We start from the raw sequence: 20956 nt of genomic DNA on the forward strand, positions 1-20956 counted from the left end.
TCAGGACAGCATTATCAGCAGTAACCACCGTCAAAGCACATTGCAGAATGGCAGCCACTTTCACAGACGCTAACAAGCGTACGTGCTAACCCTATGGTGCTAACAAGCGTATGTGATAACAAGCGTTTGGACCAGCAAATGAACAAAGAAGCTTGGATTTTAACACACACACACACACACATACACAAGAGCGTGACTTCATTCACTCGAATGTAAGGTGAAGCAATATAAAATAGTGGGCATAGAGGCAGATAGTGAAAAACATCTTGTAAGACCCCCTACTTTATTGATGTGTAAGACTAAATTGCTACGGTATCCCTTTAATACTGTAATTGTACTATTGCCATATATTGAGGTTGCATTTATTTTCTGTTAAAAGGATTTTATTGGAGAAAGAGTTGTAAATGTGAGAAGTGACAGAGAGACAATATGACCTATTTTGTAATGACTTCAAATTATGTGGTGATAACTATTTTTTACAGTTCTACTCAAGCAGTAGATTTTACTTTTTTTTGTACATAAATCAGCCTTGTTCAGCCCCCAGATGTTCTGAAGCAGACTATATTTCTGCAGTACTTCCTCATGTCTGAGCCGTGACTCATAGAGCTCACTGAGGGCAGCAGCTTGCAGTCAGAGGCGCCCCATAGATGGCACTGTTGGTTCTCATGATGGACCCATGGCACAACAGGTTGCACAGCTCCTCTCCTCTCATCCCTGGACTGGACACAAATGATCCCTCCAGCCGGGGTTATGGGAGTGGTAAAATAAAAATGTAATTTTCGCTGTTTTGTATCATTGATAACCACTTAAAACTGAGAAGGGTGCCAGTTAATCATGAAACTTCCTTATATGTCACAAAATTCAGATTGCATATTGTAGGTTGTACCCTACTGTGGATGTAACAGGAAGCTCCATTTATCAAAATTGCCTTTATGTTTAGGCTCCGTCTAAAAATAATGCAGTTTAAATTCATGCTGTATACGACTTTACCTACTAAAGATGCAAATCTGCAGTGTTTAAATTACGATATATCTGTGTAGAGTAACCAAACCAAGTCAAACCAAAAATATATTTACACATGCGGTGTACATCCCCTTTCTAATTTCCCATCAACTTTTTTTTCCTAACATTTTTGAGACTTGGATACAATTTGCAATCCCCATGTGATATCACCGGGACTTCGGTGGCACAATACTTGCTGACGTGACGCCCGCAGACCCTCTAATTTGCCAATCCATCCCGGTGCGCGCCCCCCCCCCCCCTCCCCCTCTTCTTCGCCACCCCCACCCCCCCCCCACCCCCAGTTTCTGCACCAGCCATCTCCGTGTCCACAGCCACAGGGCGCAGAGCGGCAACAGATCCTGGATCAGCTTCACCACACCGCCAGTGAATCGCGAGGAAAGTTGGGGGGACTATTTTGTCAGATATCGGATGTGTTTACATGTCAGTTGCCAGATGATTTGGATCGATGTCAATCCAGCACTCTATGAAAAAGAAGAAGAAAACCACAAGCCGCGCGTGTCATGAGAGCTCTTGGGAAAACTGTGATTTTAGAGGACTTTTTTTGCTCTTATCGTTGATGAAATGATTGCAGCCTGATAAGAAGAGACGGGTGTGTTTTTAATGTCAGTATTGGATGAGACAGCGGCGCCGTATCCTGTGCAATAAGAGAAATGGTAAGAAAACGCCATCAATGTAACTCTTATTTCCATTTAAATATGTTAATGTTGCTTGTTGTAGCCTAGTGGTTAACCAGTGTGCAAAAGCCGAGATACAGAGGCACGAATTATACAATCCTTGATATGTTCACGTGTTTTTTTTAAATTGTTAAACATCCTGGGTGTTGTAGGGTGAGACTGGTGACAGACGGTTTGTTTTACGCACCCGAAGGCACCTGTTTTATCCTCACAAATTAACAGTTCAATCATGCACAGTGCAAAAAATGCAAGAAAGAGCCATGTGATAAGTTGATTTAGTAGGCCTATGTGAAAATCTATATACATGTGTTTTTAGTGGAAGATATTGACCGTGCGTTCGTTTCTGTGATGACAGGTGGTGTCGCACGGAATACAGCTGTTTTTTTTTAAATGGAGAACTGCTCACAGAGGATAAATTACGTGCAAAGTTGTGCGGCTTTCTGCTGAAGGAGTTATCCAGCGGCATCTCCCCCCCTCCCTCCCTCGAATAAACATGGGTCCAAGGCGAGACATGGGACTGTTTCTGTGCGTGGGAATCACCGCGCTCCTCTTCCTTTGCACAGGTAAGACCCCAGAGAAACCTTAGCTAATGTCAACGAGCGCTTCTGTTCATACAGCCCGAACATGAATTATGGAAATTAGGGGTAATGGTCACATAATAAGAGCCACTGTAAATGCATCGACCTTTTATAGAGTGATTTTATTCAGTGTGGAATATTTTATGAAATGCAAATGATTTCATTTGTTTTGCCATGAGGATATATATGATTTATGAGACATATAATTAGCTGTAAGCTGCTGTGGCAGAATACAAAATGACTTTAATATTAACATGAATGAACTGTGACAGTTGCCTGCGGAGTGTGTGGGTTTTGGGGTGTTGTAGCTGCACTTTAATGGTATGCTGTGTGTGTGTGTGTGTGTGTGTGTGTGTGTGTGTGTGTGTGTGTGTGTGTGTGTGTGTGTGTGTGTGTGTGTGTGTGTGTGTGTGTGTGTGTGTGTGTGTGTGTGTGTGTGTGTGTGTGTGTGTGTGTATGGCACTGCGGAGCACCAGAAACAACAACAGGCTGAAACACATCCCAGAAATATATGCACTACAGAAAAATAGTGCATATTTGTGCACGTTTTAGCAGTGCTGTACTTTGAAAACAATTGTGTGTGTGGGTGAATTATATGTATATGTGCGTTTTTGAGTGTGTGCACCCGTATGTACACATTCTGGGGTGTTTCTGTGTAAATATTTGCCTCTGAGAGTGATGTTTGGGTGTTATGTATGATTTAGCAAGTTGCGGGGCTTGCGCAGATCTGCAATCACAGAAAAATGCATATGAAAATAGGTGTTTATCCCTTGCTGTTTACCTGCCAATCAAAGGCAATTGCAAAACATCTTATCATTTCGCTATACTGTGTGCATTTAGTGTAAACTATTTATTTATTTGTGTAGATGTGTCCATTCTTCCATTTGTCTATGGTCCCATATCTTTTTTAAATGCCATCGTTGAGATCTGGGAGATTTAGGCAGCTTCTCTAAACCATGGTCCATTAGCATCAATAGCAGTCAGATTAAATGACGGATTGAAAATGAGCATTTCAGCCATATTATCTAAAGCTTTGATTTGCAGAAGTGGTTGGGGAATGAAAATATTTGCACAAGGAACAAATAAACTGTTATAACTTTATAATAACCAGGAGAAAAGCCACATTCAAGATTTGTTGCAGTTAACCTGACAACCTTTGGGTGACAACACTGTGTTCAATGCACCAAGCCATGGAATGGTCCCACACATAACCCCCCATTGAGGCTGGCCAAGTGAAGTCAATTTTATTTTTACAGGCCAATATCACAAATCACTAATTTCCTTTAGGTGGTTGACAATCTGTACAGCAATCAACCCCCTTTGTCCTTTTATGCCCCTTTCACACCAACGCGGTTCCAGGGCCGGTTCGGAGCTAGAGCCTGATAAGCACTGTTTTTTCCTGTTCACACCGCAGCAGAGCTGGCTCTTTTCCCCGAAAACCGGTTCTTACCAAGCTCCAAGGAATTGTCGGTCTAGAAGCAAGTACCGCTTTCATAACAGCGTTGTGATGCCAAACAGCAGGCAGCACTCGGTAAATGCTGCTGAAACACATTAATAAACAATGAACCACGGCACTCCCCCATTGTTGTTGTTGTGAGCGCCGTTGGGGAGAAAATTAGTGACGTAAACGGTGACGTCACGACGTAGCCGCGGGCAGCACCAGTCGGGCTTTGGGCGGTGTGAACAGAACGGGGGCTGAAAAGAAAAAACGGTTCCGAACCAGAAGAACGCAAGCACGGAGCTAGAACGGGAACCGCGTTGGTGTGAAAGGGGCATTAGACACTCACTTTGGTTGAAGAAAAACCCTACCCCCCAACAAAAACGATTTAACAGGTCAGAAATGGAGAAACCCTTTAGGAAAGGAACTGAGGATGTATCCTTCTCCCAGGATAGACAGCCATGTAACTGATCTTGTGTTCAGAATAGACCAACGTAATAGAATACAGTCAATCCACATGACCAAAAGGATGCATAGAACTCGAACATGAACATCAGTGTTTCTGCGACCTTCCAAGCATGAAGGTTCAGACAAAAGCTCACAAACACTCTGAGTGCAGTGATGCCTCCCACAAGAGAACAGCAAACGGTTCATGACTCTGGCCATGGTATGTGAACCTGACAGAGAGAAAGAGACAGAGAGACTGAAAGAAGATGAATATCCTGGAGGATAGAGATCCAGATCTGATAAGTGGAATGAAACACAGACGAGAGAGTCTCTTCTCTGGCTGGTCCAGCACGGAGAAGCCCGAGTTTAAAGAAGGATAGAGGGAGAGGGAATGGAGACAGTGAGTGAGTGAGAGCTGCACAGCTATGCTTGTGGGACACAGTGGCTTTCAGGAAGTTAATATTATTCTCATTGGCAGGCCAAACAAGGACTGTAACTACCTGGCTTAAATAATACATTGAGACTGAGACTGACCTGCCAGCTGGATAATGAAAGAATAGGGAAGTAATTGAAAGTTAAAGCAAAGAGATGGCGTTTAACACTAGAACCGCCAACGGGTACATTTTACCCGCAGCTGTTTTTTGATTTGTTTTCAATAACATATTAAAGTCTCCCAGTCCGTGACTTTTCCTGAAAGTGTGTTATGTAGCACCCTATGTTGTTAACAATTGTCAATATGAAGTCAGATTGAAAAAATCGCCAAAAAAATTGCCATTTATACCCATATCCGCCAGCGGGTAATATTTACCTCATAAAAAATGCAGCGTAAACATGACGTGTTGCTATAGCAACGCCTTTTGTCTACTGCGGTTCCTTATAGATATATAGATAGATATATTGATAGATGGATAGAGAGAGAGAGATATACAGATAGATAGTTATAGATAGTGTAACATCTTGGAGAATACAAGATCTTGGATGACTGAGCTCACATTGAAAACGTAATGCATGTCTGCAGGTTACGTGAGTTGAATAAAGATGGACACTCGGAATGAGAGAAGTAGTCCGCGTCATCTGTTTATGTAGACAATTATATGTCCATAGAATAGAACATTACAGATAGATCGATAGATAGTTATAGATAGATAGATAGTTATAGATAGATAGATAGTTATAGATAGAGAGTTGTGTACCTAAACAAAACACAAGTCTAACACCAAGCGTTTTAAATCAGCACTCTTCGCGATATTTTATACTTCATGTTATCTGCACAAACTATATCATATGAAAAGCTGAGAGTCCACAGATTCTATTGGTATAAGTTTCATCCCTGTGTGATCAAAACTCACTGTTCTACATGATAAATAAAATAACATTGTACCTTGAAAATCAATAGCGGGTACATTTTACCCGTTGGCGGTTTTAGGTATACAGCGACCTCTGGCGGTTCTAGTGTTAAAAGGCCACAACAGAATTCAGATTTTCTTTGGAAGACTATTCAATAAGAAGGGAGAATAATAGGCTCGCCCATTTACAATTTTGTAAGTCAACTCAAGCCCCTTAAAATCTGATCTGAAATGGTCAGGAAACCAGTATAGGAAAGCTAAAAGCAGATGTAATGTGGTTAAAGTTCCTAGTTTTAGTTTAGAGTCTCGCAGCATTCTCAGGCATTGAAGATTTGTAGTACCAGAATAGGCATCAGAGCCAAAACATACAAATAATTCAGTCTGGATGATTCAAAGGCGTGAATTATGATCTCTGCATCAACAGCAGATTAAAAAAAACAAAACCTTATTCAAGCTACAGTATGTTGCGTAGGAGGAAGAAGGTGATCTTGGTGATATTGTATGTGCGCATCAAAAGAGACGGTTAAATTGAACGTAACACCAAGATTGATCTTTGGATTTTAATGGATTAAACTAACAAGAAACAATGTCTTAATTAGTGAGCTGTAGATGTGCAGGTGGGACATTTATTTAACCTTTACAGAGACATGCAAGCAGTTTCCTTTTGTTGCCAGTCTTTGTCCTAAAGCTTTCTTCTCTGACGTAGTCTTCTTATCTAATTTGTGTTTTTATCAACTGTCTACCTGTTTCATAATGTAAAAGAGTGAATGTGTTACTCCAGTGTTAATTTGGGAAGTAAAAATAGGGTAAATACTGGCCCCAACCTACCAGATTTGTACAAGCAATAGGCGAAAATATGGGATGAATATCGTTTATTGGAATAATTCCTTAAAATATGAATCGGGATTACAAAAATATCAGGTGAGTGTGTCTTTTTACTAAACGAAGTACACAGGTTGGAAAAAGATGGATCCATATCTCACTGGTTATAGTCAGCCATAATCTTTACAGGTGAAATTGCAGAGGAATACAAAAATATTCCATCCTGTCAGTCAACCCCTCGGGGGGGCAGCCCCTCAGAGGATATTATAACTCTCCAGCCATCTGATTGCTTTCACCGAGAGGTTCTAGGTTGTCTTTTTGAAAGGCTCACTGACAGGCATATACTGTAGAGGATACCTACACACACGTTCTGTCAGACTGGCCATCAGGACATTTGGACATACTCCATATAGCCTGGTATGCTATAGGATGGGATGCATTTTTTATTACATAACAGATTGGAGGATTGTCATCTCTTAGCCATATAGAAACAAAGTTTCAGGGGTGAACAACTGCCCAGGAACTATTTCACAGTGAGCCGAACTTGTAAAAGTTTCAGAATTGGAAAACTTTATGAATTTATTAACACTGCACCAACCAAACGGATCATTCACATTAGTTTGGGCTCAGAGTATGGCAACCCAAAATGTCAAAAGTCAAAGTCAACTTTATTGTCAATCTTTCAGTTTGTGTGTACAGACAGAGAGATCGAAATGCCGTTTCCCACAATCCCAAATACAAAAATAATAATATATATAAAAATATGTATAAAATATGTATATCCTATCCTACACAATCAACAGACACATTTATACATATGCACATTAAGATAAAAGCACAATAATCAATATATACAAAATAACAGTCACTTCAATATATTTGGGAATGTATATTGTCTGTACATTGAATAGTTTTACTCACCTGGTAATGTGAGTTGAATGCCAGGGATACGGGGCGCTGTGCTAAACAAGAGTGGGAGGATTCCTACTCAAAGTTCACCTGCTCTTTAGTATGTGTGGGCACCCAGCGAGAGCGCATTGCATGGGGAGGATAGTTGAAAAGTTCCAAAACCAAAACTCATTTAGCCTTAATTTAATAATAGCTCTCTTGGTTTCCCTCTCACACACGCCCAGACACACACAAAACCAAAATCACCGTAGCCCGAGGCATTCGAGAACAACTGGTAATTTAATATGTATGATCAGCGTTTAGGAGTCTTAGCCCCAGAGTTGAATTACTTTGTCAGTGATGTAGATGGCAAAGTACTCTAATACAACCATTGTTTATTAAACCCTATTGTTAATAAACCCTATAGTGCACTTTTTTTCCAATCTGCAGAACGTCCAATTATGCGTTATTCAAAGATTAGGGAGCTAAATCACTTGATCAATCTTAAGGAAAGATTGTGGTTAGGATTTATTTAGAGGATGGGAAGTCAAAACGCTACACGTTTATCAAGCATCCCGACCTGCACACCCACACTTTCTGCCTCTCAACATAAAGGGCTCCTCCTGCATCAGAACTGAGTGTTGGCAAATTGTGAGGTGTAAGAACATCATTTCTAGGATACTGGGTTATTTAATGGTACAATTTCCAATGGAGAAAAAGAGGCTGAGAAACTGGAGCAACATTATACTCGTCCTGAATAGTCGAGACTTCAGTTATTATACATAAAATATGGAGAAACAGAGACGGAAAAAAGGAGTGTTTTGCTAATATACACAGCAAAAGTCTTCTTTATCCCTAGTTTGTCATCGAGTTTGTGTCACTGTTGGACCATGTCTTCAGAAACTGGAACATTTATACTGTTTCTGGTGGGTGATTCTTACCACTTCAGCTTTATTAACGGCTATCTTGTTGAAAGCCAATTCAGTTTGCAATGTTTGTTATTCTGATTAATTTTCTTTCACTTGACAGACAATTCATTTAAAACGCTTGCCCCATCTTTCAAAGTAACATTTTCCATTTGAATCGTTTTCAAAATCACCATCAATGAACTGGGACGGAAGTAAATTCAAAGCTTCAATCTGGTAACAGGTCAGATCTGTATTAAAAAAAAACAGATAACAAAAAAAATGTTCTTCTGAATAACCAGTGCAGCCTTGACTGGCATCTGAAAACTCTTTGAGGCTGCGGGGGATTTTACACGACCGAGGTAAGTCTTTTAACTGTTATACCTCAGTTTTTACAGCAATTGTTTAATAGTTGAAAAAGGCAAAAAAACATGAAACTTAAAATATGCCAAGGAATACACATTAAGGCTCTGAAATCAAAACTTGCTTGGAGAGCAAAGTCTCATGGGATATACTTGTTGGCTGTGAGCATCTTCTGCTTTCATTCAGAGGAGAAGGGCTGGCTCTGTACTTCTGGGCAGCAAATTATGCTCAAAGTAAAAGGAGAGGCCTATAGAATAAGCTGACTTTGTTGAAAATATCATGAAAAGGGGTCCAACCCTTTGGTCAAAAGGCATTTCTAGAAGCTGTAATAACCATTACCATAAAACGAGAACTTGGATATGTCACTTGAGGCCACGACAGGGAAGCCAAAATTAAGTCTCTTAAACACCGTGGGTTGTTCCCAAAACAGAATAAAGTACAAAGGCAAAGTCAAAGTTTATCACACTTGAAAGAACACATTTTGTTCATAAAAGCAAGAGCCCTCTAGAAAAACACACATATAATAATAATAATTTTCCAAACCCAGTGCACAAAATGTACTAACACTGTATGAAATGTTGTATTATGGGATTACACTCTATTTTAAAAAAGGCATCCGAGAGCAGTGGAGGAAAAGCTAAACCAGGGAGCCTTATGTCATACTATATGTGTCATAACAAACAAACACAAAATCATATGAATTGTTAGTAAAAGGTCATGTAATGAAACAGCGTCGAGTAAAAATGTGACCAATTTTCTGGTGCTTTAAAAAGCAACCCTATTCTATGGTCTGTAATAAAGTCAATTGAATTAGGTTTAATTATTTAACAGACCCACTTGTAGTTCTATGAGGACATGACAGCCTTGTTAGTATAGGGGCAGCTTCTCATGTAATCACTGAGTTGTAGTATAGTGTTGAATTATACCTCTATGATGAATTTCATTGTAGTTCAATCTATTCAGTACATAGGTCAAACATATAGCCCTGGAACACAATAAAGCCTGAGCTTATCCCAATGTAACCAAGCATAATCATTCATTTGGACATATTTGTCTGTCAACCTTATGAATAGAAATCCAATATTCCCTCCCATTTTAGCTCTGTTTTGGTCTCCACCATCGCCAGATGAAATATCTGGGTTTTAGAAAGCATGATGTCCCGCCTGCCATGTGTATTTTGTGGTATTGAATCAGTTGCCTGATACTGCTGCAACAAATTGAGGACGATAAGGCTGGACATTGAAAAGTAGAGCCTAAAAACTCTTGGGGAAAAAAACCTAGACCGCTCTGAAGAACATCAATACTGAGGGATCCATTTTTGACTGTTTTTCACTATGAGCAGCGCATTGCTCAGGGCAGACAGTTATTTGATCCATTGTCAATATAAATATATTGATATGTGCGGCTTCAAAATCAAAAGTAAACAGTCGGGGGAACGTTTGAAAAAAATCAGTAGCTCACCATGAGTTGTGATTCAGCTATTTACTCACTGTTATGTTTGTCAGATTATAGGAGAGGTTTTTTTTTGTCTTTCAAGGTCCACAAGTACAGATGGGTTTATACATAAAAAAAATGTGCCAAGTACATTTTATAGGTATTTCCTACTGAAATATATTCACTGCCAATGTTGTTTCCAGCACTTGGGTAAATATGTGCTGTGTAATACCTTTACAATACAAAATAAATAAATAATTCTCTTAGACGTGCATAATCAAAATATAGGAGCTGTTTCAGTCTTGGCGTTCAATTATAACATTTACTCGTCATGTTAATTTGAAAAGGACAGCTTTATATTATCTTTCTGTCAAAATGCCCTTGCTGCAATTAGTAGTGCATACATATCATTTCTAGGTGACAGGGTTGGGTTGAAATGCTTTCTCCCCTGACAGCAGGAAGTTCATGTAAAAAGCCTTACCATGGCAACCGTGGAAATACAGTATTGAAGCCGGAGATGGAGAAAACAAATCAGTAGTTGATGATATACAGTATAAGGAATATAATTAGAGTTCTTTATTGCACTCTCCTTAAATCCTGAGTGAATTTGTAATGGGAAAATGAATTAAACTCTATCATGGGCTTAAAGTATATGAGTTATGATGACCCAGAAAAGCAGCTCTTCTTAGGTTTTTTTTACAAGCCTTTTTTGGAAATGAATCACTTTTAATGGATTCATTAGATTTGAAGCACATCTTGGCCTCCTGCTAATAAACCCTTTAAAATAAATCCACCTTGTAGACCTTATGTATTTTGGAAAACGCATTGAGCATCTAATATTAAAATACGAACATATTATACCTCCAAGGATTTAATCATTCCATATAATTTGATACAAACAGAAGTAGACCTTCGTAGTGTTATCTCCGGGATACAGACAGAACACTTTGGAAAAGATGGCTGTTTCATTATATCATAAACAGTGGCAGGCATTGAGAGTGACTAATATGGATGGCGAGGTTTTGTTCACTCTTATTTAGCTAATGGCATTAGCTGATGTCATTAGCTGTGTGAGTTAAGTGATTGATAGCAAATGACTTTGATGATGTGCATTGACTGTACTGTACAAGGACGTTCCATCACTTCTCTCTGTGCAAGGAATTTAAATGACAGGCATAACGCTGCACTTAATTTTTTTCTAGATGTGGGCGCTCACTTAGTAGTGCAATGGATCATCATAAAATGGCTGTTTACAAAAATGTATTCCTAGTTTTTTGTGCCTTTTGCTAAAAATGTTGAGCAACAAATGTAATTTTCCCATTGTTACATGCATTAATAAAACATATTTACAATATAAACTTCCATCTTCACTGAAAACAACCTCATTATATTTAGGAAAAGACTGTTTTGGGTTAAAAATATTATAAAAATGGGAAAGATGTGGTAGGAATAAGTAAGTAACTACGGAATTGCCGTAAAGTTATTTGAGAAATAAATACATTCTGCTTTCATACAAGACTTCAACAGAGTTCTCTTGGGTAAAAGTCTGGTGGATTTCGAGCCATCCATCCACCCGTTTAAACTCTTTATGTTTTCTGTTTTACAAAAATGGATTCGGCTAGATAGAAATTAATTTGTGGAATACACCAATACAAAATACAGTAGCAGGCAAAGCTACCTAGGTTTTATGAGTAAAGCCTGAGTTTTATATTAAAGCGGTTATTGATGATGCCTTTAAAAGACCAGGCTGGTCTGGGGCTTCAATATTAAAATACTGAAGCACACATTGAGTGAGAACCTGATGATTCAGAAAGGCTTTAGACAGCATGACAAATGAGGGGATTTCACTCCTTATTCCTTCAGTTATAGGATGTCTCATTAAATTCCCCTGAAATCCATAGGATGCAATCCAGTGGGGGAGAAGAGATGCGAAAAGTCTCTTTATTTTCCCCCAAGGTTTTGCTTTACAAAACGGATCAAAGCTGTAAAGGATAAAAAGAAGAATATAATCGATATACGACAGCATTAAGATGAAACATTGACACACTTTCCTCATGTTTGGAGAATTGGGAATACAGCGTGCCCAACCATGTCTGGCGCATGAAGATCCGTGCTGATGCACCCCGACACACATAATCACACACAAACGCACGTGTGCAGCATCGCTAAAGCTTTGGTGACAAGCTTTGGTAGCTGCGAACTGTAAACACACACACAGAGGCACACACACACACACACACACACACACATACACACACACACACACACACACACACACACACACACACACACACACACACACACACACACACACACACACACACACACACACACACACACACTCTCATCTGCTTGGGCAAACAACTTCACAGCCATCCAACTGGGAAAGGATCGCACTCCACGGGAGGTCCAGAGACAATTAGCATAACTAACAGAACACTCCGAGCAAATCAGAGGAAAATTAAAAAAGGTCCTCCTCAATCAGAGACAAGAGAGAATGTTATCATTTTTTTGCCACTTCCTTTCGGGAAGGATTGACAGAGAGAGATCACATATTTCTCTCGCTTCACCAGCTTTGGTCCCACAAGACAGTGGAGGTACAGTACGTGCGCTTTCCTTTTCCTACAAGTGTGGCGCCAAGGCTTTAACCCCCCCGCTGAGATGGCATCACACTGCATCGCTCTACGGATGAGTGGTGCAGAAGTTTTGCGCTTCGTTGTCGGAGAAAGCCAATTATATAATTCCCTTTCTTGTGTTTCTGAAGAGAGCTCTGCCATTTTGTGTCACTTTATAGTGTGAATGCTGAAGGTACCAATGTAGAGATGATGACAGTGTCGATTGGAGGTTTTTTTTGTAGAGCCATTAGCTGCTCAGATCAGAGAAGGAAGCTTTTACCTTTTCCTTTTTGTTCAAACATGATTGATAGCAGTGGAAATTGTCCTGACTCTTTTTCAGGTCTGACAGCCATTGAGGTAACTTTTTGTGTCTGTGTATCTGTCTCTTTCTATCTATGTATCTGTCTATCTGTCTCATCATCGCCTGGTTCCTTTGAGGTTAAGAGCTCTTCCTCATTGACTGATTTACCACCCAGTTTGTTAGATTTTAAGAAATAATAAGAAAAAATAACCAGCATAACAACAGAAAACGGACAGGTGAATTTTAATTTCAAACTTGATAGACACTTCCGAATTGAAACCTGAGGGGAAACTTTTCCACACCTTAAGGAATGCACTTCCCAAACCCAGGCTCAATTCCCTTTCCAATTTTCAGCAACACTGCCTCAAGAGAGGTAAACATTGCAGAGAGCCCCAGCCAATAATAAAATGTATTAGCAATGGGACTTCCATCTTCAGAAACCTATAACCATATAGGTGTTAATACTTTGACGCAGTAAGCCAAGTCAAGTGGAGTCTGCACACTTCAACCATTCTGATAAATAGATTAAAAGAAACACCCTCCTTTTAAACGTAACAATTGTGTTGAATATCATATTATCAGAAATGTGCAGTTGTGCATGAAGCTTCTGATAGCCAATGCGAACTAAAGCAGTTTTTATTCTATATGTTAATGTGCCAACAGTCCACAGTTGCTTCGAGACATTTTAACAGTATATAACTTTGTGTAGGAACACGCTTTAGGGGCATGTGTGGATTGCTTTTCAGTGGCTGTATTTATCAATGGTTCAGGTGAAGCATTGGCGAGGAGAATGAGTCCCAGATATCGATCGAATTGTGGGCTTAAGGCCAGACCTGAGATCAAAATAGTGAGCAGCCTTAATACACCGTTATTGGTCAATTTCCAGTTCACATTAAATGTGCTGATGGCCAGTTGGTAGGCCCTATTAGGTCAGAAAATTGTAATCTCTGCAACAATGGAACAGATGTCATCACGCAATGAGAACAATCTGTTTTTGAGCATTAACAATTGTGTGTGTGTGTGTGTGTGTGTGTGTGTGTGTGTGTTTCTGCAGGGATTGTTGGATGTGTATGTATTCACGTACAAAGAATCAGCTTTTCTATTTTGGCCCACCCTGACAAAACGTTTTATCTGTAATCAGATTCACAATACTCCGGTAATCCTCTCATATTCTCCTTCTCTCATCATATTTTCTTCCTTCTCTCCCTACCTACCACCCCCCCTCACCTTCACATCATCTTTCTTCTTCCCCTTTCATCTCCGCCTCTTTTTCTTCTCTCTTCTCATGTCTAAGTTTCCTCCATCAAAGAGCAAAACTCTTTACAAATAGAAAAATATAATTGGCACATTTAAGAGAACAATTCATCAAGATTCTGCACTCAAACTTTTAAATTCTTGAAAGGATTTTAACTTGATTATTTATTTATTTATTATTGTGATGCTATGAACTATTTATAGTGTAAATTGGAATTATCCACATCTGTGCTCCGGGTGTATCTGTGTGTTTTCTTCCTGTATGTTCCTGCCTGTGTACATGACATAAGCTGCTGCTCATAACCAATTGCCCCTTGCGGGATTAATAAAGTTGTTAATTGATTGATTGATTGAAGATGTTCTTTACTGACGGTATATGTCTGGATACTTTAATATACCAACACATAAAAAAAATAAAAAATGTAATACAGTCAATATGAGACAGAGATGCTGAGTCTCATTCCATTACCTTCAAACAGAGCGAGGATAGCAGCCCCCCCACTTTGATTGTATGCTAAGCTAGGTTACCTGACTGGCTGCATAGGGTTACACAAAGTATCGTTTTATATCGTCATTGCCTTGTCAACTTCTTAAAGGGCATCAATAGAAAACTGCACTTTAAAATACTTTTTTTTTATATCGGTGCCTTTTGTGTACATTTCAATGTTCAATCAAATAATGTTGTAAATCAATTCTTAAATGTTTTAACCAATTTGATAATTTGTTACTGAATATTTTATTAGATTAGCATATTCTCATCCAACCCTCAGCAACAAAATAATAATAATAATAATAATAATAATATTTATAAAGCACCTCATATTTGACTCCAAATCCCGAAGTGCTACAAGTGGTGAGCATGAACAGTATAAATAAACATTACACAACACAGTAGAATTAATAAAAAGCAATAAAAAAATAAAAGAGTGATAAAAAGGTCTAGGCAAAGGCTCTTTTGAAGAGATGGGCTTTGAGGCCTTTTTTAAAAGCCTCCACGGTCTGTGGTGCTCTCATTTGGTCGGGGAGAGCATTCCACAGACTGGGAGCAGCCGAGCAGACGGCCCAGTCTCCCATAGTATGGAGCTTAGTCCTGGGGGGTTTGAGGAAGTTGGAGTTGCTGGAGCGCGTGGTCCGCAAGGAGGTATGGGGGGTGAGGAGTTCCTTGAGGTAGGGAGGGGCAGTTCCATGGACACACTGGTGGGTGAGGACGGAGACCTTGAATTCGATCCTCAGTTCCACGGGTAGCCAGTGTAGTGCTTTAAGGATGGGGGTGATGTGATCATATTTGCGCACCCTCATAAAAAAATAAATAGGTGTAATTCCCCAAATGTCAAATTATTATTCCAATTAAGTTATTTTACTATTGTAGGCTATTTCTTTATTTAAATACCTGATAGGATGCTCTGTTTAGCCTATGTATCTTGTGTTTGTTGAGTAGCAAACACATTTATTAAGTTACCATTTTGAATAATTGGACACTAAACAAATATAACATATAAAATGCTACAAATCCATCCATCCCTATCAGTTGAAATGACCCCTATCCGTAGGCCTCTGCCACCAGTGACCTAACGTTTCATCCTCTTTGTCCGTCACTCTTAAGATGTGTCTCAGCTGTTAGATGCCACATTGTATTCCCCCACAGCTCTCTTGGCATTGTCTGGCTGAATGTGCTGACCCGTATGTCACGCTTTATTTCCGTAATACATTGAAAGATGTTTTTTTCCACATTTCCACTTTGCCCATTGCATCCACCGCTCCGTCTTGAACACATTCATTACTTTTACCCTCCCGCCACCCGTGGCCTTTACTTCTCCTTAGAATTTAATTACCACTGTAGCCGGACCAACCAGCGCACATTCTCACCAGAATCAATCAAAATAGAAGAGAAATGTCCAACCCAGTGCCTGGTTGCTTTGACTCGTCCGACTGACAGACAAAATGAAGAAGGCAGGGCTTGTCGCTGAGATCTGATTTTACAATTGTCTCTCCCTGTGTGCCTCCACTGAAGGGATTCTGAGTTATATGTAAATAGAACAAAATCTGTGCCTCAATGTTTGAGGCTTTTCACTGATCTGCACGCTGTTCCAACATTTGTCAACCCCTAGGAAATTTGAAGGGATTGGCAAACTGTTTGATCAGCTTACCCTAAATATCTGATCACTTATAGGCCATAATGTGCTTTTTGAGTGCCTTCAATCTGCGCTTAGCACGTGCCTGCACCCTATCCAAGGCAATAACAGCGATTTTAAGATGTCTCTTACTTAGTCATCCTGTCCCCGTTTCCCTCATGAGCAATATAGTGTGGTGCTCTGAGCATGCCCAGGGCCAGATCTGGGCCCTGTGCCTCAGTAATAGGGGATAAATCAGTTCTTAAAAGGGTCCATATAAGGGGGGAGTCGAAATGTATCCAAAGCCCAAGGATTTAACAGAGACATGAAATCCCCTTTGTTTCGCTGTGGGCCTGGAGCTGAGTGAGTGAGCCTTCTGTGGGCTCTTGGTACCGGTCCGGGGCCTCTTGAGTGCCAGGATTTTCCAGTAGGTAATTGTGCCTCTCTCAGCCAGTGTGTGTGTGTTTAATCACCATGAATACAGTGATACAGGCCCCTCACTTTCCAATAGGCAATGAGGGACACATGCCACTTTTATTAAAGGTAACAGATGAGGTAGACGGCTGGGCTGACATGGTCCACTCACGCTAACACTCCCTGCCTGAGGTGTGATTTCTATTAGAGCTTTCATTTTCTTTTAGCTTCTCATCCTACTTGGGTCCCCATGTGGGATCTCTTGATGGGTTCCCTGGAGATCCAATGACTGTTGTAGTATTCTTCTTAAAGTCATTTCATATAAAAATAGGCTGGGGATATATCATCATCTCTGTGGAGCTCTCCTTATCTTTTATTGAAGCGAATACAATAATATGGCAAGCTCCAATTCACTTGACAACATGCCATTTCTCTAATTGCTCAGGTCATGAATGTTCTTTTCGACCAAAACAAATCCAGTCCCTGGAGTGTGAAAGAGAGGAATATATTGACGTGCAGCAGACAAGAACAGGAAGTACAGTATGCTCCGTGCTCTCCTTTTGTACTGCATTACAATCTTTGTTCTACATCTCACACGCTAGGTGCAGGATCAGAGAGATCTTTTGCGAGCAGTGACTGTCTGTCCTGCAAAGTTATCTGTAGCAGCAGATCTTCCTTTGTTAAAACCGCAACACTTAGAAAAGACATATTTCTCTGCCTCAATGTCATACACACAGGGCACATCCTACAGGTTGGTAAAAGTGGTGTTATTGTTAACAGAATATCAAGTAGAGCTGCAGTTATTATGTCTTTATTATCCTTCATAATTCTGTCTAACTGAAAAATGTAAAGCCTTAAAAAAATATTTAATTATGGCGTGTGGCGCAGTGGGATAGTGCGTTGGTGTTCAGATCAGGGGAGCACAGGTTCAAACCCCACTGCAGTCAGCATGTTGTTGTGTCCCTGGGCAAGACACGTCACCCCAAATTGCTCCTGTGGGGATTGTCCACAGTACTGAGTATGTAAGTCGCTTTGGATAAAAGCGTCTAACAAGTAACATGTAATGTAATTATTATGAAATAAATCCAAATAAATATAACAGTAAAACTTAAAAATCTGTATGATCCCTTCAGCATGAATCTTTTGAGATTCAGTCTTTTCCTCTAGCGGCACCAGCAGGTCAAAAGCTGTATATATAAAGTAAAAGCATTGCGAATCCCTGCTGAAGAGTGTTTAAATATTCTGAAATACATTGAGAAGGCAAACATTGGCAAATCCTTTAAAGCCAAATTATGCTAATTAAATTACTGGCGGATATGTGCAGACTACCTTTATCACACTGAGGAAACTTGCTATCATGAAGTTCTTGCATCAAACACTTACTTTCTCTGTAGTTTATTAATTTGTTTACTCATCTTCAAAACATGATTGCTCTGTTGTCCAAAATGAATCTGAGTTTGCACAGTAAATATTTATCCTGCAATTCATAGGTTGGATTTCCTGGCAACGGGGTATACCTCCAATCTGTAAAGCTAATTACTTCCACTTTCATCCTGATGTCGTACGGGGCAGAGGTTCTTTCATATGTAGATTTGATTAAATTATGCCTTGGTGAGCTCATTAGATTGGATTTACATTTAGAGATGTTTTTGTGCTCGGTACCCCCTGAACCCCTCTCCACGGGAGCACTGCAATCACAGGATTCTGATGACCTGACATTTCCTGGCCAGCTCTTCCATCAAAGCTAGGAAATGGTATCATGCTGCTTTTAAATTCATGCTTCACTTTGCTATATGAAAGACTCTTCTGGTTTAGTAATGGGTGGGATGGATAATTGAGTGGGTCAGGAGGAAGATCAAAGGCCGGCCTCTGTTAGATACAGTTAGTATTTTGGACCCTATCACCTGTCAGGACACCAGATGTGTGTCAGTCAGGGAGGGATCACTTTTCACTTTTTTCTGTCTGCTTTTTTATTGTAAATGAAACGGTCCCAATGTATGCTTTTTGGGGTTTCCCTTTCCTTTAATTTGTTATATGCAGTATGTTTTGGTGCATGTAAATAGTCTACAAAGGCTAAAATCCCCATGTTTCCAGAGGGAATTTCTCTCCTGCCCGGAACTCCTTGATCAGAATCAGAAACAGGTTTATTACCAGGTAGGTTTACACGTACGAGGAATTTGAATTGATGTCATGGTGCACACATAAAAAATAACATTAAAACAAATTAGAAATAATACAAAATATATAAAATATAGCAGTATTTACATAGAAATAGAATAGAATAAAAAGGAATAAAATATGGAAAACATTTAGGCAGTATATACCAACAAAAAGGAAACAGATATTGAGTATTGGACTACTTTACTTACTTTCACAATTAAGTGACATCACTATGATGGGCTAAGGGGCTGGAAATCTCCATGTGGTTGACCAATCACAACAGAGCTGGCCAGCTAACCAATCAGAGCAGATTGGGCTCTGGTTTCAGACAGAGGGTGAAAAGAGGTGCTGCAGCACAGGCAGTATGAGACAAATAAAGTCCTTTTTGAAGATACAAAAAAACTTGACTTGTCCAAAGACAACTACTGATTGCACCATCATTTATATTGTTTAGGTTGTATTCATTGCCCAAGAGTTTTGAGCTTGGCCGTCAGTGGATGAGTCTTAAGGCTGACTGACTGTTTGAGGTTAGCTTGTTCAAAGAGAAGCAGTGGATATAATCATGAGAGAAAAAAAACTAAGAGAAGTAGCCATCAATCATGAACACCCGTTATCCCTGCTGTCAAATTACCTCTGCACCATCACAGCACCCCCGTCTGCACTATTATAGAAAAAGAACACTATATTTTTCCGCCTGTCAGAGGAATGATCGGCCTGTTGGTTATAACGTTTGCGTTGCGGCACGCCGATTAAGTTTCACTGTTCAAAATTTGGGGATGAATATAGCACACCCTGCAGTGCATACACCATGCAAAACAGGGTATGTGTATGAATATTAACATCGTAAATTGTTTCCTGATTTCCATTTGCTCGCACCTTTTCTTTCATAATGATTTTTTTCTTTTTTCTGCTGATGTAATATTACACAGGAGAATAGCTCTAGAATAAATGGAAGGATTGAGAGCTTATCTGGCTCTGCAGGTGTTGTATTACAGGCTCCTCAATGGGAATCAGACTTGTGTTGTGAAGTATAAGCCCCTGCAGCGAGCATAGCATTCTGTACATAATCCCAGCACACCTTCCCAAACTGGGAGCTGGGACAAAGTGAAGGGCACACAGCCTGTGGGCGGTGTGACACTGACAAGTGGCCGCTGAGCGAGTGTTTGTCGTGCTTTGTGTTGTTCCGATGCTGCGGCTGCCGGGGCGAAATCTTCTCCAATCCAATAAAACGCCTCTTTCTTTCTTTCAGTTTTTAAATAACGCACATAAAAGCATCATGATGGGATGAGGAAAGAAGACTCATTTAACTGTACTGAGAAATTGATTTAATGTGGCCGAATCTATTATCCCAGTAAAGATAGCATTTTCTTCAAACAAGCTCATTATATATTATTAGTGAAGTAATACATTTGGATAGATCATCTTTCAAAGCAGGGCAGGAAAGAAAAATCTATTTCTATTATGTATACTAATCTATTTTTGTGCCGCACATTGTTCGGCTCAGCTAATCAAAAATCAGTCCCAAAGTTGGGCTATGTACTCATCTATTTTCATTCCACACTGTGGTAGAAAGAGACAGTGGATGTGGACCACTGAATATTCAGTGAGTCTTTGTAGACTAATTATAATGTGTGTTTTCATAAACTTGGGGACTGCATGCGGTGACTGAATAAGGCAGAACAGCAAATAAATGCATTTCTTGCTTTGATGCAGCTGCGTTGTGTGTGCACAAGCGTCTGATGAGGGGCCGGGTTAAAAAAAAAAATCTTACTCTTTCCTTTCTTTATTTCTTTTGTATGATAATTTAGGGCAGCTTCAGTGCGTCGCATTGTGCCGAAAGCCGCCTCAGCACAAGGATCGCAGGAAATCTATTCTGGGCCGTGATGAAATTAATGGAACTTTTTATTGGTGCAGGTCATGTTTGCGGTATTGCGGCATTGTAATGAAGAAGAATGTTGAGGAATGTTGAGGAGGTGGAACATTAAAATTCCCCCGGCATGTTCTCCTCGCAATAGAAAGGGAAATAAGTCCATCATGGGAACAGCTCGCTCAAAACAAGTTATGATTAATGTGAGTTTGGATGCGTTTGCACACATGATTGAGTATGTGCAACATGTGAATACAAACAAAGAAACATCAGGAAACATGCATACAAATACACTCATATGCACAGATGTCTTCAG

The 20956-nt window shown here is 39.9% G+C and overlaps 1 protein-coding gene across 1 annotated transcript in view; it reads left to right on the forward strand.

The window, feature by feature from the left end:
• The first annotated feature begins 1332 nt into the window (after window positions 1–1332).
• The window catches only part of si:dkey-112m2.1 (transmembrane protein 132C), a 185834-nt gene continuing 166210 nt past the window's right edge, over window positions 1333–20956 (forward strand). The window contains exons 1-2 of the mRNA XM_034198122.1: window positions 1333–1676; window positions 2053–2260. Of these exons, the coding sequence (XP_034054013.1) occupies window positions 2191–2260 (70 nt within the window). The 5' untranslated portion in view covers window positions 1333–1676; window positions 2053–2190. The remainder of the gene's footprint in view (window positions 1677–2052; window positions 2261–20956) is intronic.

Source organism: Gymnodraco acuticeps, unplaced genomic scaffold (assembly GCF_902827175.1).
Source record: "Gymnodraco acuticeps unplaced genomic scaffold, fGymAcu1.1, whole genome shotgun sequence".
Classification (NCBI taxonomy): Eukaryota; Metazoa; Chordata; class Actinopteri; order Perciformes; family Bathydraconidae; genus Gymnodraco; species Gymnodraco acuticeps.